Below are 20,708 nucleotides of genomic sequence, written 5' to 3' on the forward strand. Positions count from 1 at the left end.
CAAAATCCAACGTCGAGCCAACATTTTAAACCAACGTCATATTGGCATCAAATACTGACATTTATTCATCAGGTATGGCAACCAAAATCCAACGTCTGATAGACGTCATAGTGGTAACGTCCACACAACGTCAAGCTGTAACATCATTAGACGCTGAAATTTGGTTGATATCTGGACACCGACATTGGGTTTTGACATTAACCTGATTTTCATTTCCAAACAAAAATGCAACGTTCCCATGACGTTGGGGTACAATGTCCATCTAAAGTCACGTTGACGTCTTGTACCTGCTGGGTGTTTAAAGAGCCCATACTATACATGAAATAGGGTCATATCTTGGTTGTAAGGGTCTTCAACAACAGTCTAATCTGCATGCAAGGTCAAAAAACCCTTTCATTATCATGTAATCTGCCTTCATTTTTACCAAATTATCCCAGCGACTCCCATATGAATCGTTTAGCGATTCATTTGTTCCCAAACCCCTCCTTAGTGCGAAGCTACTCTGCGCTGATTGGACCGATGCCAGTCTGTTGGGATTGGTCGATACTGACTGCCTTTAGCGCGAGACAGAGTGAACTACTTGGTTTCGTTGTCACGTCATGGCGAAACACCTAATGACTCATTATCAAGACAACTCATTTGAAGCACTATGAGTCGACTCTTATAGATGATTCAACAGTTTTAAACACTGTACTCTTACAGATTTAAGCCTTAGCTGGATACTTCACTTCACTTAGAGCTGTGTTACAAACTACATGGAGGGGCATTTTCAAAAACCCATAATATGGGCTCTTTAAGACTATTTTGGTCATCATACACTAAACATCCGTCATCTCATCAGTAACATGCATCTAAACAGTCCCTGGGTCAATGCGTGTAACGATTTTGTCATCTTCTTGCACACTTTTAATGCTTCCAAACGGTTTGCTGCAATTATAAATCGTCCATGTCTTGAGGTAGTTCATTATGATGTGATTTACCTTCTATGTGTGATTTAATTGGACAGAAATCAAAGACTGATTCTTCTAATCCCCAAAGATAAGAAAAAATGAAGCAGTGACTGTAGGCTGAAGGAAAGTAGTGAAGTAAAAGTACCAATACAGCACTAAAGATGTACTCAAGGGACAGCCATGTCACCCTGCAGCCCAAGACCGGTTACTCACTGAAGCTAAGCAGGGCTGAGCCTGGTCAGTACCTGGATGGGAGACCACTAGGGAACACTAAGTTGCTGTTGGAAGTGGTGTTAGTGAGGCTCAACCTGTGGTCTGTGTGAGTCCTAATGCCCCAGAAAAAGTGAAGGGGACACTACACTGTCAGTGGGCGCCGTCTTTCGGATGAGACGTTAAACCGAGGTCCTGACTCTCTGTGGTCATTAAAAATCCCATGGCACTTCTCGTGAAAGAGCAGGGGTGTAACCCCAGTGTCCTGGCCAAAGTCCCTCCATCGGCCCTTACGATCATGGCCTCCCAATTATCCCCTTCCACCGAATTGACTCAATCACTGTCTCTCCACTCCACCAATAGCTGGCGTGTGGTGAGCGCACTGGCACCGTTGTCCTGTGGCTGCCGTCGCATCATCCAAGTGGATGCTGCACACTGGTGGTGGTGTGGAGAGACCCCCCTCATGATTGTGAAGTGCTTTGGGTGTACGGCCATACACAATAAATGCGCTATATAAATACACATTACATTACATGTAATAGTACACATTTCTAAAACTACTTAGTACATTACGATTTCTGTGAAAAACTACTCAATTACTGTAGTCTGAGGATTTGCAATTTGTTACTTAACACCACTGGCTAGCAGTGTATATTTTGGTGTTGAGAGTGTGATATGAGGCTGTGATCCCCAACCATAACCTCCAAACCATTTAAACGCAGTGTCGGGAGCATGATCTGAGGGGTGGGGTAAAAACACTCACGCTTTCCGCAGGCCGGCTGCCAGGACCATGGCACTGTGGTGGTTGAAGCGCTTGATGATGGCGGAGTTGCTGTTTTCTCTGAGTGTTTTGTTGGCTGTGTTTGAGGCAGGGGGAGCCGCCGCTGTGCCGTAACCCTTCATAAACACACAGAGATCACCAGATTCAACACACAATACAAAACACAGATGAATGGACATACAGTGGGTACGGAAAGTATTCAGACCCCCTTAAATTGTTCACTCTTTGTTATACTTCAGCCATTTGCTAGAATCATTTAGGCTCATTGTTTTTCCTCATAAATGTACACACAGCATGCCAGATTGACAGAAAAACACAGAATTGTTGGCATTTTTGCAGAGCATATTTCACCTCATCTAACGTTTTATCTTCGAGTGCAAGCAGATCCACCATTGGGTTCTTCACTCCCTGGGTCACCATAGACTTCAGGCCTGAGAATAACAAGAGAAACAAACAACATCAGAATATAATTACCAAAAACATTTAAGGAGACCTATTTAAGGTGCACGGATGAACCAAACAGTTCATTGAATTCTTATGAAGTACATTAAGTTATTAGGCAAGGCAAGTTTGTTTATATAGCACAATGGTAAATCAAATTGCTTTATATAAATAAGAATTAAAGAAACATAAAATACAAGAATAAGAAATAAAATCAACAAAGATGTGTTAAAATTGTGTAAAAACAAGTTTTAAAAAAATCTAAAAGTCACAAATAGTGCAATCATCATTTGTGCGATTATTATTAGTTAATAGATTCAGCGGTTGTTATCTGGGAATAACATACCTTGGAAAGTCACGACTGACCAATCAAAATCAAGTATTCCAGAATAGAATTATTCCAACTATGGTGCTGTTGCATGCTCGATTCTCACTGGTTGATGAGCAATCTAAGGTGCGCCGTTATTGTCAGATAAATGCACAGATTAAGTAGTTCCGGCTGGTTTTGAGCGCATTACAGCTCCATATCACTACGCTGAATGATTTCAGGTATTTCAATAGTCGAAAATCACATCACAACACAACAGAAGGCTTTGGAGGAGATGTGTAAGAAACTAGTGATACACACAGGAGCAGTTTGAGGACAAAAACCTGACAAATAAAGTCTTAAGTACAACATCTGAACTAATTTAGCTGTGGTAAGCATAGTATAAACAGTATATTGCACTGGATTATTAGTAAATAATGCACCACCTAAGATGCGAAATTAAAAAAAACTCTTAAAGCACTCATACCCTTCTCGTCCTGTTTGGCACACTCAGAGAAGATGTCCTGCTGGCCCGTGTTGATGCGATCTCTGTGGAAATAATGAGACTGAAAGAAACGTGTCCAGAACTCCTTCTCCGTCATGTTGTGAGGAACGTTCTCTGCGTATTTCTGCTTGACTGCAAATAAAAACAGAAAGACACAGAAATCAACACATTTATAGCATTATTTGTAAGCCAAAATTCTTAGTCAATTACGCAGTCATAATTAAGGGAATACAGTTTCAATATTTACCTGTTTTATCATATCTATTTTTATTGACTGAGACAAGCTCAATGATAAATGTAAAAAATATATAAATGTTCTGTGTGAAAAGGGAGTGAAATTACATATTTTGTAGGACAGGCTATCGTAATGTTTAGACCGAATGTTTGACTGGACGAACTTTTCTTGATCCCACACCTTCCACAGAATATGAAATTATGCATAAATACACTTGAGAAACTTGATTTCAAGGGGACCTATTATGGACAAAAATCACTTTTATAAGGGGTTTGAATACAGTTGTGTGGTAAAAGTGTGTAAATATAACCAACTTGTAATAGTAAAATTAATTAACTGTATTTTTCATAATCAGACTGCAGAAACACTTTGATTGACATTCTCCCTTTGTGCATGTCATCAGAGGGGAAAGCCCCGCCCACTAGTGACCATCTCTCCCTCATTAGCATATGAGGTCCCACTTTATATTAAGTGGCCTTAACTAATATGTACTTACACAGGAATTGATAGTTTGTTACAATGTACTTATTGTGTAAATACATGTATTTCTTGTGTACTTCTGCTTGATAAAATACACATATGTAATTACATTTGTAATTAACTTTTGTAACTACATTTGTAAATACACTGTTGACCATCCCTTACACCTTAACCCACCCTTAAACCTACCCATAACAGCAAACCTGTCCATAACCCAACCTCTATCCCAACTCAAGAGCACCACAAGTGTTCTCAAATACATTATAAACACAGTAAGTAAATTGTATTTATTTTTTGATGTAAGTACATAGTAGTTAAGGACACATAATATAAAGTGGGACCGCATATGATAATAGTCTTGTTTATGAATCTACCACTATGCTGACACATTGGCATGTGTAGCTCTGCCCTGTTTTAAAAACAGAACAATCTGATTTGAATTTAAAGCGACAGTGACCAAAACGCCACAATTCGGATCAAAGCCTAAAAGGAGCAGATTCAAAAAGTTATACAACATTATTTGTGTGGTATTTTGAGCTGAAACTTCACACACACGCTCTCTAGAGACATCAGAGACTTATTTTACATCTTGTTAAAAGGGGTATAATAGGTCCCATACGGAAAGCTATCAGTTTATCAGGCACAGACCCAGTCAGTGTTTACAATGATTACAGTGATAGATTAAATAAGACCTTATTATTTGTCTTACCTGTAGGGTAAGTCCTGAAGATCGACTCGATGATGTCAGAGGTCAGATTGTACCGCAGGCCATTACAGCCGTCTGTCTGTGGTCTGATGTCGGCCTGTAACCACGAGGTTTACAAATGCTCTCATTAAACTGTCTGGGTTAAGAGTATTCTGAGAATAGTTTCTAAACACATTAGAAGTGTACTGCTGAAACACATTGCAAATAACTGTGAGAGCTGAACTGCAAAACATTTTTTCATCAATTCTGTGCTTAGGATTTTTGGGGCAGGGCTAAAGCTGTGGTTCAATTAGCATGGCTCCGCCCCTAACACTATGATAACTACTGCTTATTAGCGTAATTGGCTCTACTGCTCAATCTTCTTCCTTACTTCATTACTTGATTCTTATTGGTCAGTCGCGACATTAAAAGATGTTATTCCCAGATAACAACCGCTGAATAACACAAACTCATCCGGGGTTATCAGATCATTTTGAGTGTTAGTTAATGTGTTTACATCCATATTTTAATCATATTTAGAACTGTTGTTGTGACTTAATAATACGTAGGTTAGTCTATGCTCCATTCAGCAGTTTTCATTTCTGTCAGCATTGTTTTAATTAAAATAATAATAAACTATTACAGCTCCAAACTATGTTTTGTGTCTGGTTTTTATGTTTCGTGGCAATTAACCGCCTAAAAAGCAGAATAAAGCACGTCTGTCCGGCTTTATTTTGCAATAACAAATGCCTGGATGTACTTTATTTGTATATTGTAATGTCACCTTACCAGAACTTTAATCTCGTGATGTATTTCAACTCACCAGGAAGGCAGCAGAGATGCCCACTTCCTGTACGTTATTACTGGAGGGCGAGTGATCCACTGAATTGAGGCTCATCCGATTGGCCCAGAACTCCTCAGCGCTGATCACCTGACTCACCACCAGGTCCTTATAGAGCTGGAACAGAACGGGGTCTTCCTGCAACATCCTAAAACAGAAAACATCTGCAGGTCAAGCAATGTAAATAGATTTAATGATGCTATCGACTTTTTTTACTTTGCCCCATAATGCACAGAATGGCCAGAAGATTTGATTAGAAGCTAAAGTATAAGGTGACGTCAAAAAAAAATTGGGGTTAACTTAAGGGGTTAATGCTAATGAGACAAATTCAAATTTAAAACACAGCCATCATGTGAGGAAAACAGTGGAAAGTGAAACATGCTGAGCGTCACCTGTTCTTCTCCTCCAGCTCTTTATTGGCCTTCTTCTTGAACTTGGGCAGGAGCTGCTGGAGAAGCTCTTTGGCGGCTTCTCTATCCTTCAGCGCTGTGCTCTCATTGGCGAAGTGAAAAGTGGTGTTTTCTCCTGTGTGCAGAACCAGCTGAAGCTGAATCTTGGCTTTACCGTCAGGACTGATCTTCTGGCCTGCAGAAGAAGACAGAAAATGAGGACTCTTATACTGTAGATAAAAACAAGCTACAAAGCAAACTGTTTACCAAGACTTGGTGAAAAGTGATATCTATGAGATTAAAACCATAATTATGACAAAGCTGTGACCAAAAAATAGAAGTAAACAGTTAAAATAAGTTGAATTACAAAATAAAAGTCTTTATTAAAAGTTTTGAAGATTGCAAGATTAAGAAATAGGTCAAATTAAATGATACAGGTTTAAAATATGAGATAGAAAAATTATAATTATTGCATAAAAGTAAAAAGAAAGAAAGATGCAGGTCTAAATGATGAGATATAAATAAAAAAATCTGAAGTATTGCATAAAAGTAAACATAAATAATGATTATTTTGTATACACATAAAGCCTTTATACAAACAAGCATATACATATTTGAGAAAAAGTTTATATTTACAAATTAAATATTTAATACAATATATAAAAACATAAATGTTGGGCAAAGATTAATTCGGATTAATTGCATCCAAAATAAAAGTTTATTTTGACATAATATATATATGTGTGTGTTTTATATATTTATTATGCACGTGATACAAAGTCATACAAAAAAACTATGCAAAACTTTCACATAGATATTTAAATTTACATATATTTTGTATCATATACATATATATTACATTAGAAAAAATAAATAAACATTGTCTTAAATATTTGTATGCATGTGTGTATTTATATACACAAAATAAATAAACACTGTGCGCACACATACATCACATTAAAAACGTGGATTATGACCGTGATTAATCTTTGACCAGCACTAATACATATATATATATGTACATATTTTGATTTTGTATGCTATACATACACATCATTTTTGCACAGTGAATGCACATGCATTATGCAAATACAAACTTTAATTTGGATGTGATTAACCCTTTGACATCCCTCATTTTAACACATCGGTGAACACAAATGAGGCTGCAGCTTCTGAACTATGAAGGAAACTCACAGCGGATGTCAGCGTAGAGGTGGCTGACAGTGAAGCGGTCTTTTCCCTCAGGTCCCCAGGCGATCCTCTCAGCCATAAGGTACAGTGTCCCGTCCTGTTTCCTCTGACGTACCCTTTTCACCACCAACAACACCTCCTCGGACAGAGACGCCATGACTGCAGAGAGAAAGAAAAGAAATCAGATTCGTGTTCACATTAACAATGACAATAGATTCCGAATAAGACATTAAATCAGATACTGGACAGACATTGAATCTGATCATGCTCTAAATTTTTTATTATTATTAATAAATTCAGATCAGATGGGACTGATTCCTATTAAAACATGATATGAAATTAAATTATAAATATGAACAGATATTAAATCAAGTCACTCTTAAAAAAAAGAATCAGATTCAGATCAATACAATAAAACTCAACACATCAGAACGGATATCACATTCAGACAAGAAAAAAACTGATTCAGATTAAAACTAAATATTGAATCTAATTCTGAATCAGAACAGATATTACATTGGATCAAACTCAGAAAACTGAATTCAATTCAGATAGGACAGATTCAGATTAAAACATGATATGAAACCGGATTATAAATGTGAACAGATATTAAATCAGTATATTCCTGAACAAAATAAATCACATTCAGAAAAAAATAGATTCACATTTAAATTAAATATTAAATCTGATTCTGAATCAGAACAGATGCTATATCAGATCAGGAAAAAATCTGATTCAGACTATAAATAAATTGATTCAGAGTAAAACTTAATACATCAGATCAGAAAAAAATGATTCAGATTCAAACTAAATATTAAATCTGATTCTGAATCAAAACAGATATAGAATCAGATCATGCTGATAAAAAAAGTAATTCAATTCAGATTAGATAGGACAGATTTAGATTAAAACATGATATGAAACTGGATTATAAATTAGAGCAGATATTAACTTAAAAATGAAATCAAATTTAGATCAGAATGTGATATTACAGATTTAGATTAAAGATCCGATTGGGAAAAAAAGATTCAGAGTAAAACCCAACATTATGCCTGATTCTGAATCAGGACAGATATTAAGTCAAATTAGACTCAGAAAAAATTTTAATCTGATTCAGACCAGAAAAAATGGAATCAGATCACGCTCAGAAATAAATAATAATCAAATTCAGATAAAAACTTTATAAAACCCATTTAGAAATTTGAACAGATGTGAAACCAGGTCACTTATAAGAATAAATGAAATAATAAATTAAATCTGATTTAACTTCTGTTCTTCAAAAACTATTTTTTAAATATTGCATTTTAATCTGAATCATCTTTCTGAATCAGATCAGACTTAGAAAAAGTTGATTCAGATCAGATTTGAGAGATTTAGATTAAAAAGCAATATTAAATTTGATTATGAAGAAGAACAAATATTAAATCAGATTACACAGAAAATTATATCAGATTCAGACACATTAAACATGACAAATTTAGATAAAAACTCACTATTATAGATTCTGAATGAGAATAAAAGACATTTAAGCAGATATGATGACTTAACAAGCAGATTGTGACTACAAATCAAATAAAATCAGATTCAGAAATTATTTGATAGATTTATATTAAGCCACATTAGTATTGTTTTTATTCATACCTGATATTACATCAGATATTACAACAGGTTCCGTTCAGATTAGATTCAGACATGTAAATTTGATAATAAATACCCAGTAATTAATTTTAGAATCAGATTCAGACCAGAAATAAAACTCAAAATGACAAAATATACAGATAAGTACGGGACATGAACCAGACATAACAGATTAGGATTCAAATTCAACATTAAATCAGATTAATGTAAGAAATGAAATCACATTTCACAAGTTCAGATAAGACGGATTAATTCAGATCTATCAGATTCAGATCAGAAACTAGCTAAGACTAGCACTACCCTAGCACACATCACGCACTCCCCTCAAAACCTTTATCAAAGTAAATTAACAAACGCAAAATCTCAGCACACTTGAAAAAGAGATAGCAAACAAACGTTTTATACAGTAAGAGACATCTTTAACACATTTTGAACACATTTAAGTGAGATTAATCTGAAGTGTGCACCTGTAAACTGAACTCATGCTCGCAGCCGGTGACTTTAAACCACTTTATTATTTCTACACAATAAACGCTCACCTGGCGCTCCAAAGCTGCTGAAGCCGAAGCCTCAATATTGATCTCGTGGTAAGCGAAGTGAAATCAGTGTAAATGTCAGTTTTTGTGTTTTATTTACAGTGGTTACGGACGCCGTTATTGACAGCAGCCCTCAGATCCGCCATAGAAACAAAGTGAAGCAGGAAACGCGACGCGCTTCCTTCTAATGGCTTCAGAGCAGATGTCAAAATTAAAGTTTTAAATAAGGTAAATAATATAATATAATATAATATAATATAATATAATATAATATAATATAATATAATATAATATAATATAATATAATATAATATAATATAAAAGTATGATTAATTCTATGTCATTATTATTATCGATTGTATTTTATTTCTAAACGTATTTCATTTACACTTTTATTTTGACAGCAGACATCGGTTTGGCTTCCTCACAACTTTTCGTGCACAAAAGCAACTGACAGTTCTTTGTGTTGACCAAAGTAAGTCAATGAGTTGGTTTGGCTTTGGGTTTAATGGTTTTGGTCAGATCAGTCGGGCAGATGTGAGCGGACAGGTGAAGTGTAAAGTGAACTCACCTGTGCTGATATCAGATGATGAGTGTAAATCAGGTGTGAACAGATCAGACCGCAGAATCAGAGCCTGCTGGAGCTCCAGAGCTGATCTTCAGCAAACACAATGTAAGTCAAACACAAGGGGCAAACCTATTTTCTCTGACAGATGTTTTTTTTTTTTTTTTTTTTTTTTTTTTTTACTTAGTTTTTATATAATATAATTTACACAAACTACATCTAATCTGTAATACAGTTGTTTACACTAATATGTCTATATTTATAAATAATGTATGATGGTAAATCATACTAAACCTTTACTAATTTAGGACCGTTAGGATTACCTTAATGATTTACATTTGCTAAATGCCAGAATAATGAGAGAATTTGTTTTGCATTTTGTTTTTTTGAGATTTTTTTTAATTAATTTCTAGACAGTCAAAAGTTTACACACATTTCCTTGGTATTTTTTTTTATCTTTGCTTTTAAACTATAACTGGTCAAGTGTTTTGGGTCTCCTTCCACAAGCTTCTCACAGTAGTTAGCAGGAATTTTGGCCCATTCCTCCTGACAGAATTGGTGTAACTGAGTGAGATTTGTTGGCTGTCTCGCTCGCACAAGCTTTTCAACTCTGCCCACAAATTTTCTATAGGATTGAGTTCAGGGCTTTGTGATGGCCACTCCAAAACATTCACTCTGTTGTCCTTAAAGCACATTTGAACTAATTTGGCAGTATGCTTAGGGTCATGGTCTGTTTGAAAGACCCATTTGTGGCCAAGTTTGAATTTCCTGGCTGATGTCTTGAGATGTTGCTTCAGTATTTCTACATAATGTTGTTTCTTCATGATGCCATCTATGCTGTGAAGTGGACCAGTCCCCTCTGCAGCAAAACAGCCCCACAACATGATGCTGCCGCCCCCATGCTTCACAGTTGGGATGGTGTTCCTAGGCTTGTGCGCTTTCCCCTTTGTCCTCCAAATGTAACACTGGTCATTATGGCCAAACAGTTCAATCTTAGCTCCATCAGAGCAGAGGACATGTCTCCAAACATTAGTCTTTTCCCAGTGTAATTTAGCTAATTGTAATCTGGCTTTTGTTGTTGATTCTGGCTTGTTGATTTTCCCATGTCGTCACACAAGGAAGCAGTGTGTTTGAGCTTTTCCTTCAATACTATTCTACAGTTGTGCCTCCAATAAACTCAAATGTTGTCAATTAGCCAATCAGAAACTTCCAAAACCTTGATACCATCATCTGAGCTTTTTCAGAGGCAGAATAATCTGATTGTGTGTAAACTTGACTTTCAAGAAAAGTTATAACAATTTCTCAAACAATCTCTCTTTATGTGCCTTTTTATAGTGCATGTAAACTTCTGCTCTCAACTGTACTGTAATTTTTGTGGACTTTTTATTTTACTATATTATATAAATTGTGTATATAATTCAAACGTCTAGTTTACAAAATTGCAATATAATTTAAGTAATCCAACAATGTGACCACAAAAAAAACTTGTCAACTTTTTGTAAAATGTTTTTTAAACTCCACGTGTGTATATATATATATATATATATATATATATATATATATATATATATATATATATATATATATATATATATATATATATATTATATTTATTTATATATATATATATTTATATTATATATTTATTTATATATATATATATATATATATATATATATATTATATATTTATTTATATATATATTTATTTATATTATATATTTATTTATATATATATATATATATATTTATTTATATATTTATATATATATATATTTTTTTTTATTTATATGGCAAAGATAAAATAAATCAGAGAAGTTATTAAAACTATTATGATTAGAAATGTGTTGAAAACATAATCTCTCCATTAAACAGAATTTGGGGAAATAAATTAACAGGGGGGCTAATAATTCTGACTTCAACTGTATATATACACACAGACACATATATTTATAAATATAAACACAGAAATAAATAAATAAATAAATATGCTGTTGTTTGTGTTTCAGCTGGCAGTGGTGTATATTTGTCAGGGTGTGTGTGTGGACCGTCAGCTCAGGTGTGTGTGAGTCAGGGCTGCACAGACGCTCTCATCAGCGAAACACACCTGACGCTCAGCTTCACAGACAGAGTGGAATTATGGGAAATAAAACCGCAGCAAAACCAGCTGGTGTGGAAGAGGGAGCACGAGCTCTCAGGTAAAACTGCTGATATACTGGTGTCTGTTATTGCTGTGAGAATTCTGTGTGTTTTATCTAAATCAGAAAGAGCTTTATTGCCAGGTATGTTCACATAGTATGCTGTTAAATAAGTGTATATGTGTATAGCAAGTAGTCACAATTTCCATCAAGTGTTCATGAGATGGATTGCCTAAGGGGAAGAAACTGTTTGTGTATTAGGGTGCTCTGAAGCGTCGACTAGAAGGTAACAGTTCAAAGAGGCAGTGTGCTGGGTGTGAGGGGTCCAGAGGGATTTTGGCAGCCTTTCTGCTCGCTCTGGATAAGCAGAGTTCTTTGAGTGTAGGGAAGGTTGTACCAGTGATTTGCTCAGCAGTCCAAACTAATCAATGTAGTCTTCAGAGGTCAGATTTGGTAGTTGAGCTAAACCAAACAGTTATTGAAGAAATGGTGGTGATGATATTGAGTGTTTCAGCAGAACACACTGCCGCTCTGCCGCTGGTGTCCGGCGGCTTCGTCCAACACAAACCTCCTTTCTTCCATCCTCTGAAACTGTGTGCTGTGAGTCTAGTGTTGGGATCTGAACATGCGCTGCTGCTGACTGCAGACGGGACGCTCTATTCATGGGGGTCCGGAAGGTACTAGGAAAACTTTACATGGTTTTAACAGTGAAGAATCCTTCTGAAGTGATGATTCTCATGTTGATAATATATTTAATAATTGACTATTATAATATATTACTGTAAAATGCTGTCTTGTCATCTAATGAACATTAAACTATTAAAATGAACGAAAAAGTAATTGAATTAAAGCTAAATTGATTGAATAAAGTGACTAAAGCTATGAATAATCAATTATAATAACTGTAATAGATATTATTATAGTATGTTCTGTTTCTGCAGTCATGTCTGTGCTCTCGGAAAACCGTATATAACGATTTTAAAAGAACTTTAAGGCTGTGAAAACACTTGCCGGTATTTGTTTGTTATTACCAGAGTGTCTGAGGCACGTGCTGTATATGCTCCGCCCTCCATTGAATGGGGGAGGGGAGCAGCGGCAGCTCATTTGCATTTAAAGAGATGTACCCAAGAAAAGCCTGCTTTTTCCTCTCATTCCTTCTCATTATAGACCATTTTGAGAGATGTAAACCATAACAATAGTCCTAATGCATTTCCTGTTTTCCATTTTTCATTCCCATCGCTCCCGAGAATCCTAAAACATCCACATATTGATAATGTTATAACGGCTGTTTTACCGCTGGGATATGATTATATTGCCTCTTGTTAGAGTTATTAATAGTTTGACAACAAGCAGGAAATGCTCATGGACCAATAACATCCACCACATTAAAAAGGTCTACATAATAATCTAACAACCAGCATATATAAAGGCTCCGCCCTCTTCTGGAATGGGGCGGGAACAGTTATTAATTTAATGTAGACTTTTTTTTTTTCTTTTTCTTTTTTTGCTGAAAATATTTTTTTTTAAACAGTCATGGTCAGCTGGGTCATGGCGCTCTGACTTCACTGGAGGATCCGCAGGCGGTGGAGGCGCTGTGGGGCGTCCCGATCAAAGCAGTGGCTGCTGGGAACTGGCACTCGGCTGCCGTCAGCTGTAAGATTTTTCCTCAAACACCCATATAAAATGTAGACGTTTGCTTGCTCATACTGAGTGAAATGTGTGTGTTTAGCCGGTGGAGATCTGTATATGTGGGGATGGAATGAGAGCGGGCAGCTCGGACTGCCATCTAGAGGCCTGGAGGAGGAAAAGCGCAGAGGAAACGGCAGTGGTAAAAGAACCATATGCACTAAAAAATGTTGACAATTGTTAAAAGTTGATGCAAGTTTTAAGGTAAGGTAAGGTAAAACTTTATTGTCCCAGTTAGGGAAATTTGTCTTGGGCTCTTACCCCCAGCTGCAGTCATCACAACATGGACAAAACAATGCAACATACAAAACACAAATAGATAGTTCAATGAAAGTTACAAGCCTCATTCCATAAACACATATATATGCAAACTAAATACTCTCAATCTAATCTAAGCCACCACTATTATTTAATAGCTTAATGCTTGTAGGATAAAAATAATTTTTATATCTGTTTAATCTACAGTAAGGTACTCTGAATCTTTTCCCCGAGGGTAACAACTCATATTCCTTGTGCAGAACATGTGATACGGCACGAACAATTTGCTTAGCACACCTTAATGCCTCCTGTTCATACATATCCTGCAGTGAAGTCAGCTCTGATACACCTATAATTTTCCAGGCAGTGTGAATTAAACTAACTACTTTAGATCCCAGCTGCACAGACAAGTTGCCGAACCAAGCTGTGATGCCGTACCTTATCAAACTTTCACACACAGCCTTATAGAACATGATCATACATTTCTGATCCACTCCATAAATTCTTAGACGTCGTAAAAAAATACAGTCGTTGCTGAAGCTTACTACAGATATTATCAACATGTATATGCCATTTTAGTGAGTTATCGAAGAAGACACCAAGATATTAATACGAAGTGACCTGTGTGATGGTTTGAGTTTTGATGGTCACAGGCCTATGATCACCAATTCCTCTAGGGTCAAACACCATCTCTTTTTGACCCTAGAGGAATTGGTGATCATAAGGGGGTCTTATTATCCAGTGGGAGTTTATATCAGTAACAATGCTTCGCAATACCAATAATTCACAAAATGCCCTCTGTACTTTTCAAGCTGATCCTTGATTTATATCTCAGGAGTTGAAACCGGGAAGGCCTAAAATGAATGTATTTTTCGAGTCAGTGTCCGATGCTGTAGAGCAGGGGTCACCAAACTTATTCCTGGAGGGCCGGTGTCCCTGCAGGGTTTAGCTCCAACTTGCCTTAACACACCTGCCTGGATGTTTCAAGTATACCTAGTAAGACCTTGATTAGCTTGTTCAGGTGTGTTTGATTTAGGGTTGGAGCTAAAATCTGCAGGACACCGGCCCTCCAGGAACAAGTTGGGTGACCCCTGCTTTAAAACATAACTTTCTTTAAATGCAAATGAGCTGCTGCTGGTCCCCTCCCCCTTTCAAGATGAGGGCGGAGTCTTTACAGCTTGTGCCTAGGATACGCAAGAGAAGCAAGTTTTCATTAGTTTTCTCAGTCATGTCAGGGGTCATGTTACAGTTAAACACCGTTAAGTGATTCACTGAGAAATTCTGCGCTCGCCGCCTGTAATGTTATCTTGCATTATGCTCACTATCATGGGCCCGTTCTTATTTTTGATTTTGTAAAATGTCTAAGAATCACAGCGAAAATGGAGCTCAATAAACTAGGGTAGGGGTCGGCAACCCAAAATGTTGAAAGAGCCATATTAGACCAAAAAAAACAAAAAACAAATATGTTTGGAGCCGCAAAAAAATGTAAAGCCTTATATAAGCCTTATAATGAAGGAAACACATGCTGTATCTATAGTAGCTATTTTAGCCTAATATAAAAATGACTAAGTTGGCTACAAATGAGCCTTCATGATTAAATAGCCACTGAAATCAGGTGGTTGGTGTTTATTTCGTTGTCATTTAAACACTTCAGCACAGCCTCTGGTCTTTCAGTGATATTAATTTGATCATTTCTTCTTGCGGCCCATCAGAGTTCATGCATAAAAGCGCATTGAATATCGGTCACATTACAGGCAATTGAGTATGCTGGCACTGAATTAATGTCCTTGGTTTGCTGATCGGTGATGTTACCTGCCATTTTAATAGCCCTTTCCTTCACTGTCTTAGCGGAGAGAGGTATGTCTTTAATTTTTTGTATCATCTTGGTTTTGTTTTTGAAGTCTGCAAATAGGTGTTCTGATATGTTAATGAATGACTCCTTTATGTAGTCACCATCTGTGAACGGTTTTCCGTGCTTTATTATCTCCTGGTTTGTTTACAACAGCCACCTGCCCGGCATCCCGCCCTGCTGATAGAAACCTGTGTCGCAGGCTATGACGCAAATCTTCGTTGACAGAAATGTTGAAATTAAATATTAATTCTACACACTTTTACAGCATTTGAAAACGTTAAAAATGTTTGTCCTCCAATAGAAATCATATTAAACAAAAATATATACTAACCTTCCCCATCTTGAACATTTTTGAAAAAACTTCAGGGAGCCACAAGGGCATCGCTAAAGAGCCGCGGGTTGCTGACCCCTGAACTAGGGTGTTAAGTAACTAATTACAAATACTCAAATTACTGTAATTGGTTACTTTTTCTCAGGGATTGTAATTTACTGAGTAGTTTTCAAAATGTGTACATTTACTCTCACTTGAGTACATTATTACTGCAGTATCGGTACTTTTACTCCACTACTTTCCTTCAACATGGAGTCACTACTTTATTATTTCTTGTCTTTGAGGATTAGAAAAATCAGTCCTGTAATTCCCGTCCATTCAAATCACACAAAGGTAAATCGCCTCATAATGAACTACCTGAAGATACGAGCGTTTTTTATAAATGCAGCAAACTGTTTGGAAGCATTAAAAGTGTCCAAGAAGATGTCCAAAATCTTTACACGCAATGACCCAGAGACTGTTTAGATGCATGTGACTGATGAGATGACAGATGTTTACTGTATGGAGACCGAAATGACACCCAGCAAGCACAAGACATCAACATGACGTCATATTAACGTTGTACCCCAATGTCGTGGGGATGTTGCATTTTGTTTAGTATTCACTATGATCTTCTATGTGAAGCTGCTTTGAAACATTTTACATTGTAAAAGCGCTATACGAATAAAGGTGAATTAAACTAAATTGAAAATCGGGTTGGACGTCAGAACTCAATGTCAGACCAACGTCAATGTCCAACCGAAAATCAACCAAATATCAACGTCTAATGATGCCACAGCTTGAAGTTGTGTGAACGTTACCACTTTGACGTCTATCAGATGTTGGATTTTGGTTGCCATACATCATAGATATATACACTAGATGTCGCCTGGCCTATTGTTGTCTATTGGACGGAATGCGTCAATAGCGCCGCCATCTTGCTACAGGGTAGCGCTCCTTTGAAATGAATGCGGGACCAAGGTACAGTGGAGGACTGTGGCCATGCAAAGCCAGAGATATACACATATACACATATATCTATGATCGGGAGTTTTCCTGGATGTTAGTATGCAATTTTTTTTTTTCTAATTACGAAAATTATAATTTTACATCACTTTTCTACATTGATGGATCGTTGACCGCACGGGCATTCCTGACAAAAAACTTGTGTTTGTGTGTACAGAAATGTACTATCCACCCTCCCTGTTAAATGTGATCTAATCATGTCCTGAAACACAGCTCCTCTCCTGCTTTCACTTCTCATGCTGACGGAGGGAGCGATTCGTTTGTGAATGAATCCCCCGAACGACTCTTTCACTAACATTAGGCGACAATAATACTTGTTTCTGGCAGCGCAGCATCTCGTTGTCATATATCTTTTGTATTGTTTGCTGATTTTATTCAACAAAACTAGCATAAGCCGAGTGTTTAGTGTGAGTTGGAGCTGCTTTGCCGTATGGTGAATGCAGTAAGTGACTGTTATCATCAATAACGTGACCTGATTAGCACAAAAGTTCAGAACATACAAAAACAGAAAAAAACTTAATCTTTTCTATGAAATGTTCTGCCTTTGTGCTTTGATTTCTTTGTTTGCTCGTTACTACACCCGTAGACAGCGCTTAAGTCCAGCATCTTCATGTAATAACACTGTCTTGACTAGTGCGGTTGAATGACATTTGTCCTGGGAGCACTGTACCAATGTGGCGGCGCTATTGACGCATGCTCAGGGTCCCTATGCGATATCTAGTGTATATATCTATGGCCATACATGAATAAATATCAGTATTTGACGTCAATATGATGTTGGTTTAAGATGTTGGCTCGACGTTGGATTTTGGTCACTTTACAACACAACTTAAAATCGACGTCATTTAACGTTATTAGACGTCAAAATAACAGTATCCTTAGACGCTGACTAGACATTGAATTTTGGTCACTTGACATCACAACCTAAATCTAACCTAATATTAACGTCCTATGACGTTGTGTGCCTTCTGGGCAATAACTACATGCACTACAGAATGTTACGTTTGCACACACGCACACATATTACATGTAGTACTTTTTACTCTACTTGCACTACATTTTTAGGCAAGTAATGGTACTTTTACTCAAGTATGATTTTTTCAGTAGTCTTTTTCACAGCTGTCAATAAGTCTCCATCTTGATTACAGATCATGATGGATTTCTCAAAGAGGGAATAACAAAACTCTTACCTGAGACAGTGTGTGGGAGCTCGAGTGCCCAGCAAGCGCACCGCTTGACGTCATTTTGACAGTGAAGTGTCGCTGTTTGATTCGTAATGGTAATCAAGTCGTCATGTCCGTGGTGGAACTGCAATTTATGTTTGTAAAGTACACCCATCGTAATTTTATCAGCCATATAAAAACAGACCAAGAAAATGTCGTATATGTGTCTGTTCAAATCGCAGATTTTGGAATTGTACCCTCGTAAAATTACGAGTACAATCTGTTTTCCTTTACGATTTTATAATTACAGATGCGTGAATTTTATTTACGCACTTAATATTTCTGACAGCGATTTTATTCCGTAGTTTTCTAAATAAACTCTACACCAATGTTTATATAGGAATGTATTACTACCTGTTTTTCTGTTTCTATTTAGGAAATGATGACCAGCCCATGAATACAGATGAAAAGAGCCAAACAGACGTGTTTATCTCCATTCAAGCATTCCCTGCGCTAGTTGACATCGCTAACATGTCTGAGATTAGCCGGATTAGCTGTGGATCCCGTCATACAGCGGCCGTCACCAGTAAAATCCACAACATCTGAACACGGAGCACAAACTAGCGCATGAACACCAAAAATAATCACTCTTTTCTTATTTCGTTTAGGTGCTGGAGATCTGTACACATGGGGATGGGGTAAGAGTTTGCTTTCTGTTAATTATAAATGTAATTACCTACAGGAAATGAGGACAGAATTGTAATTTTTTTGTGCACTGTCCCTTTAAGTACGCTTTGTGTGTTCTGATAGGTCAGTATGGGCAGCTGGGTCACGGCACTGAACACAGCACAGATGAGCCCACGCCGGTGGATTATTTCTCCTCTCACAGTTTGAGTGTCAAAGATGTTGTTTGTGGGTCGTGGAACACTTTTGTGTCCGTGGTGCCAAAGGAAACATCCTCTGTCCTGACAGAAACACACCCGGGTTTATTAAATTAGGTACAAATATATATAAGATCCAACATTCAAGATAGAAAGTAGAGGTGAAAACTGCTTTCAAACATATAAACGGTAAAAATGCTTAACAAGAGAGTACATTCATAATTAGGACGCTACATTATTGGAGAGATTATTGAGGTGCAGGTGAAACATCCGGACCGGAAGCAGCAGCGGTGGAAACTTCACAACACGATCTTGAATGAACTGCAGAAAAAACATCGACAGTCAATGAGGATCAGAAGAAATGCTGCACTCAAGACAGAACTCTGAACGATGTTTGGATGTTAATTATGTGATTTTAGTCAGAATAAAGTTGTAGATTTTTGTCAATTATGTTTTATTAACTGATTCTTTGGTTGCTTTATTAATTCTGTGCTGGAAGAGAGTATGATGGGAAATTAAATTACATTCTGCAATTATCCAAACTAACTAACAAAGAAAAATTAGAAACACTGCCTTGGCAATTTAGTTACGTAATTTTTTTCATTCATTCATTTTCCTTCGGCTTGTTGTCTATTTCAGAGGTTGCCACAGTGGAATGAACCACCAACCATTCCAGCATATGTTTTGTGCAGTGGCTACCCTTCCAGCTGCAACCCAGTATTGGGAAACACTCATTCACACACACACACACACACACACACACACACACACACACACACACACACACACACACACACACACACACAGAACATGCAAACTTCACACAGAAATGCCAACTGACCAAGCTGGACTCAAACCAGCGACCTTCTTACTGTAAGGAGACAGTGCTAACCACTCAGCCACCATGCCACCCTGAAGTATTCTGCATTTTGAACATTAAAATAAATAATAATTATTAAAATCAAATTAAAAATATGTTTAAAATATTAAGAGAAATATAAAAAAATGTATTATATTAAATATAATATTAAATAATGTGACTGTCAACATTAATATTAAATAAAATGGCATTTTTATATTCTGTTTCTCCACAGAATAAGATAAATTATATTAATTAAGTTTATAATATAAAAATATATTATTAATATTATATACAGTAAAAATCAATCATTAAAATAACAGAGAATATTAAAAAATTATATTAATTAACAGAAATATTTAAAACATATTAAAATATAATGTTAAAAACATGACTGGTTGAAATGGGCATTTTTATATATTTTTTCTCTACAAAAGAAAGAAATAAAGAATTTATTCAAATTAATTTTATAATATAAAATTATATGATTTTTTAATTCTCACTTATTTTCATCTGCAAAACCAAGCTGTATTTTTTATACCAACACAAAAAGTCCAAAACATGATAATTAAGAGTAACTGACAATTACAAAAAAAATTATTAGCTATATTAAAGGGACAGTTCATTCATTTATTTTCCTTTGGCTTAGTCATTTATTTATTAGGGGTCGCCACAGCGGAAGGAACTGATAACTATTACAGTATATTTTTTAGGTAGCCCTTTCAGCCGCAACACAGTACTGGGAAACACCCATACACTACGGCCCATTTAGTTTACCTATT

General features: G+C 36.4%; 3 protein-coding genes and 1 long non-coding RNA gene across 8 annotated transcripts in view; 1 reads left to right on the forward strand and 3 right to left on the reverse strand.

The window, feature by feature from the left end:
- Nucleotides 1-9,333, reverse strand: part of gtf2h1 (general transcription factor IIH, polypeptide 1) — a 28,289-nt gene extending 18,956 nt beyond the window's left edge. The window contains 8 exon segments of the mRNA NM_001004596.1: nt 1,924-2,057; nt 2,293-2,372; nt 3,177-3,326; nt 4,619-4,712; nt 5,418-5,583; nt 5,828-6,020; nt 7,019-7,174; nt 9,193-9,333. Of these exon segments, the coding sequence (NP_001004596.1) occupies nt 1,924-2,057; nt 2,293-2,372; nt 3,177-3,326; nt 4,619-4,712; nt 5,418-5,583; nt 5,828-6,020; nt 7,019-7,172 (971 nt within the window). The 5' untranslated portion in view covers nt 7,173-7,174; nt 9,193-9,333.
- A 273-nt stretch (nt 9,334-9,606) lies between these two features.
- On the forward strand, nt 9,607-19,391 carry rccd1 (RCC1 domain containing 1). 3 transcript variants are annotated; one of them, XM_073942599.1, is made up of 8 exons: nt 9,607-9,862; nt 11,763-11,951; nt 12,406-12,568; nt 13,423-13,544; nt 13,621-13,719; nt 18,623-18,772; nt 18,855-18,884; nt 18,997-19,391. In XM_073942599.1, exons 1-8 carry the CDS (start codon nt 9,673-9,675, stop codon nt 19,182-19,184), a joined length of 1,131 nt encoding a protein of 376 aa, XP_073798700.1. In that variant the 5' UTR covers nt 9,607-9,672; the 3' UTR covers nt 19,185-19,391. The 3 variants fall into 3 exon arrangements, with proteins under 3 accessions (XP_073798700.1, XP_073798701.1, XP_073798702.1); XM_073942600.1 differs by having other exon boundaries at nt 12,409-12,568; XM_073942601.1 differs by lacking the exon at nt 12,406-12,568.
- Nucleotides 13,775-18,848, reverse strand: LOC141380853 (uncharacterized). Of its 3 annotated transcripts, none has more exons than XR_012400160.1 (3): nt 17,689-18,848; nt 14,624-14,902; nt 13,775-14,508 (listed from the first exon to the last, which is right to left on the reverse strand). It is a non-coding gene; the product is annotated as an uncharacterized lncRNA (long non-coding RNA). The 3 variants fall into 3 exon arrangements; XR_012400158.1 differs by having other exon boundaries at nt 14,624-15,056; nt 17,715-18,815; XR_012400159.1 differs by having other exon boundaries at nt 14,624-14,926; nt 17,715-18,708.
- Nucleotides 18,886-20,708, reverse strand: part of cib1 (calcium and integrin binding 1 (calmyrin)) — a 6,450-nt gene continuing 4,627 nt past the window's right edge. The window contains 1 exon segment of the mRNA NM_001017681.1: nt 18,886-19,388. Coding sequence (NP_001017681.1) covers nt 19,367-19,388 — 22 coding nt within the window. The 3' untranslated portion in view covers nt 18,886-19,366.

Source organism: Danio rerio, chromosome 25 (genome assembly GCF_049306965.1).
Source record: "Danio rerio strain Tuebingen ecotype United States chromosome 25, GRCz12tu, whole genome shotgun sequence".
In the NCBI taxonomy this organism is placed as follows: domain Eukaryota; kingdom Metazoa; phylum Chordata; class Actinopteri; order Cypriniformes; family Danionidae; genus Danio; species Danio rerio.

Excerpts from the sequence above, each read along its gene's own strand:
- rccd1 (XM_073942599.1), top strand. The coding sequence starts at position 9,673 with ATGAGTTGGTTTGGCTTTGGGTTTAATGGTTTTGGTCAGATCAGTCGG. Across the intron at positions 11,952-12,405 it reads GAGGGAGCACGAGCTCTCAG|CAGAACACACTGCCGCTCTG; the intron begins GTAAAACTGCTG and ends TGAGTGTTTCAG. Across the intron at positions 13,545-13,620 it reads GCACTCGGCTGCCGTCAGCT|CCGGTGGAGATCTGTATATG; the intron begins GTAAGATTTTTC and ends GTGTGTGTTTAG.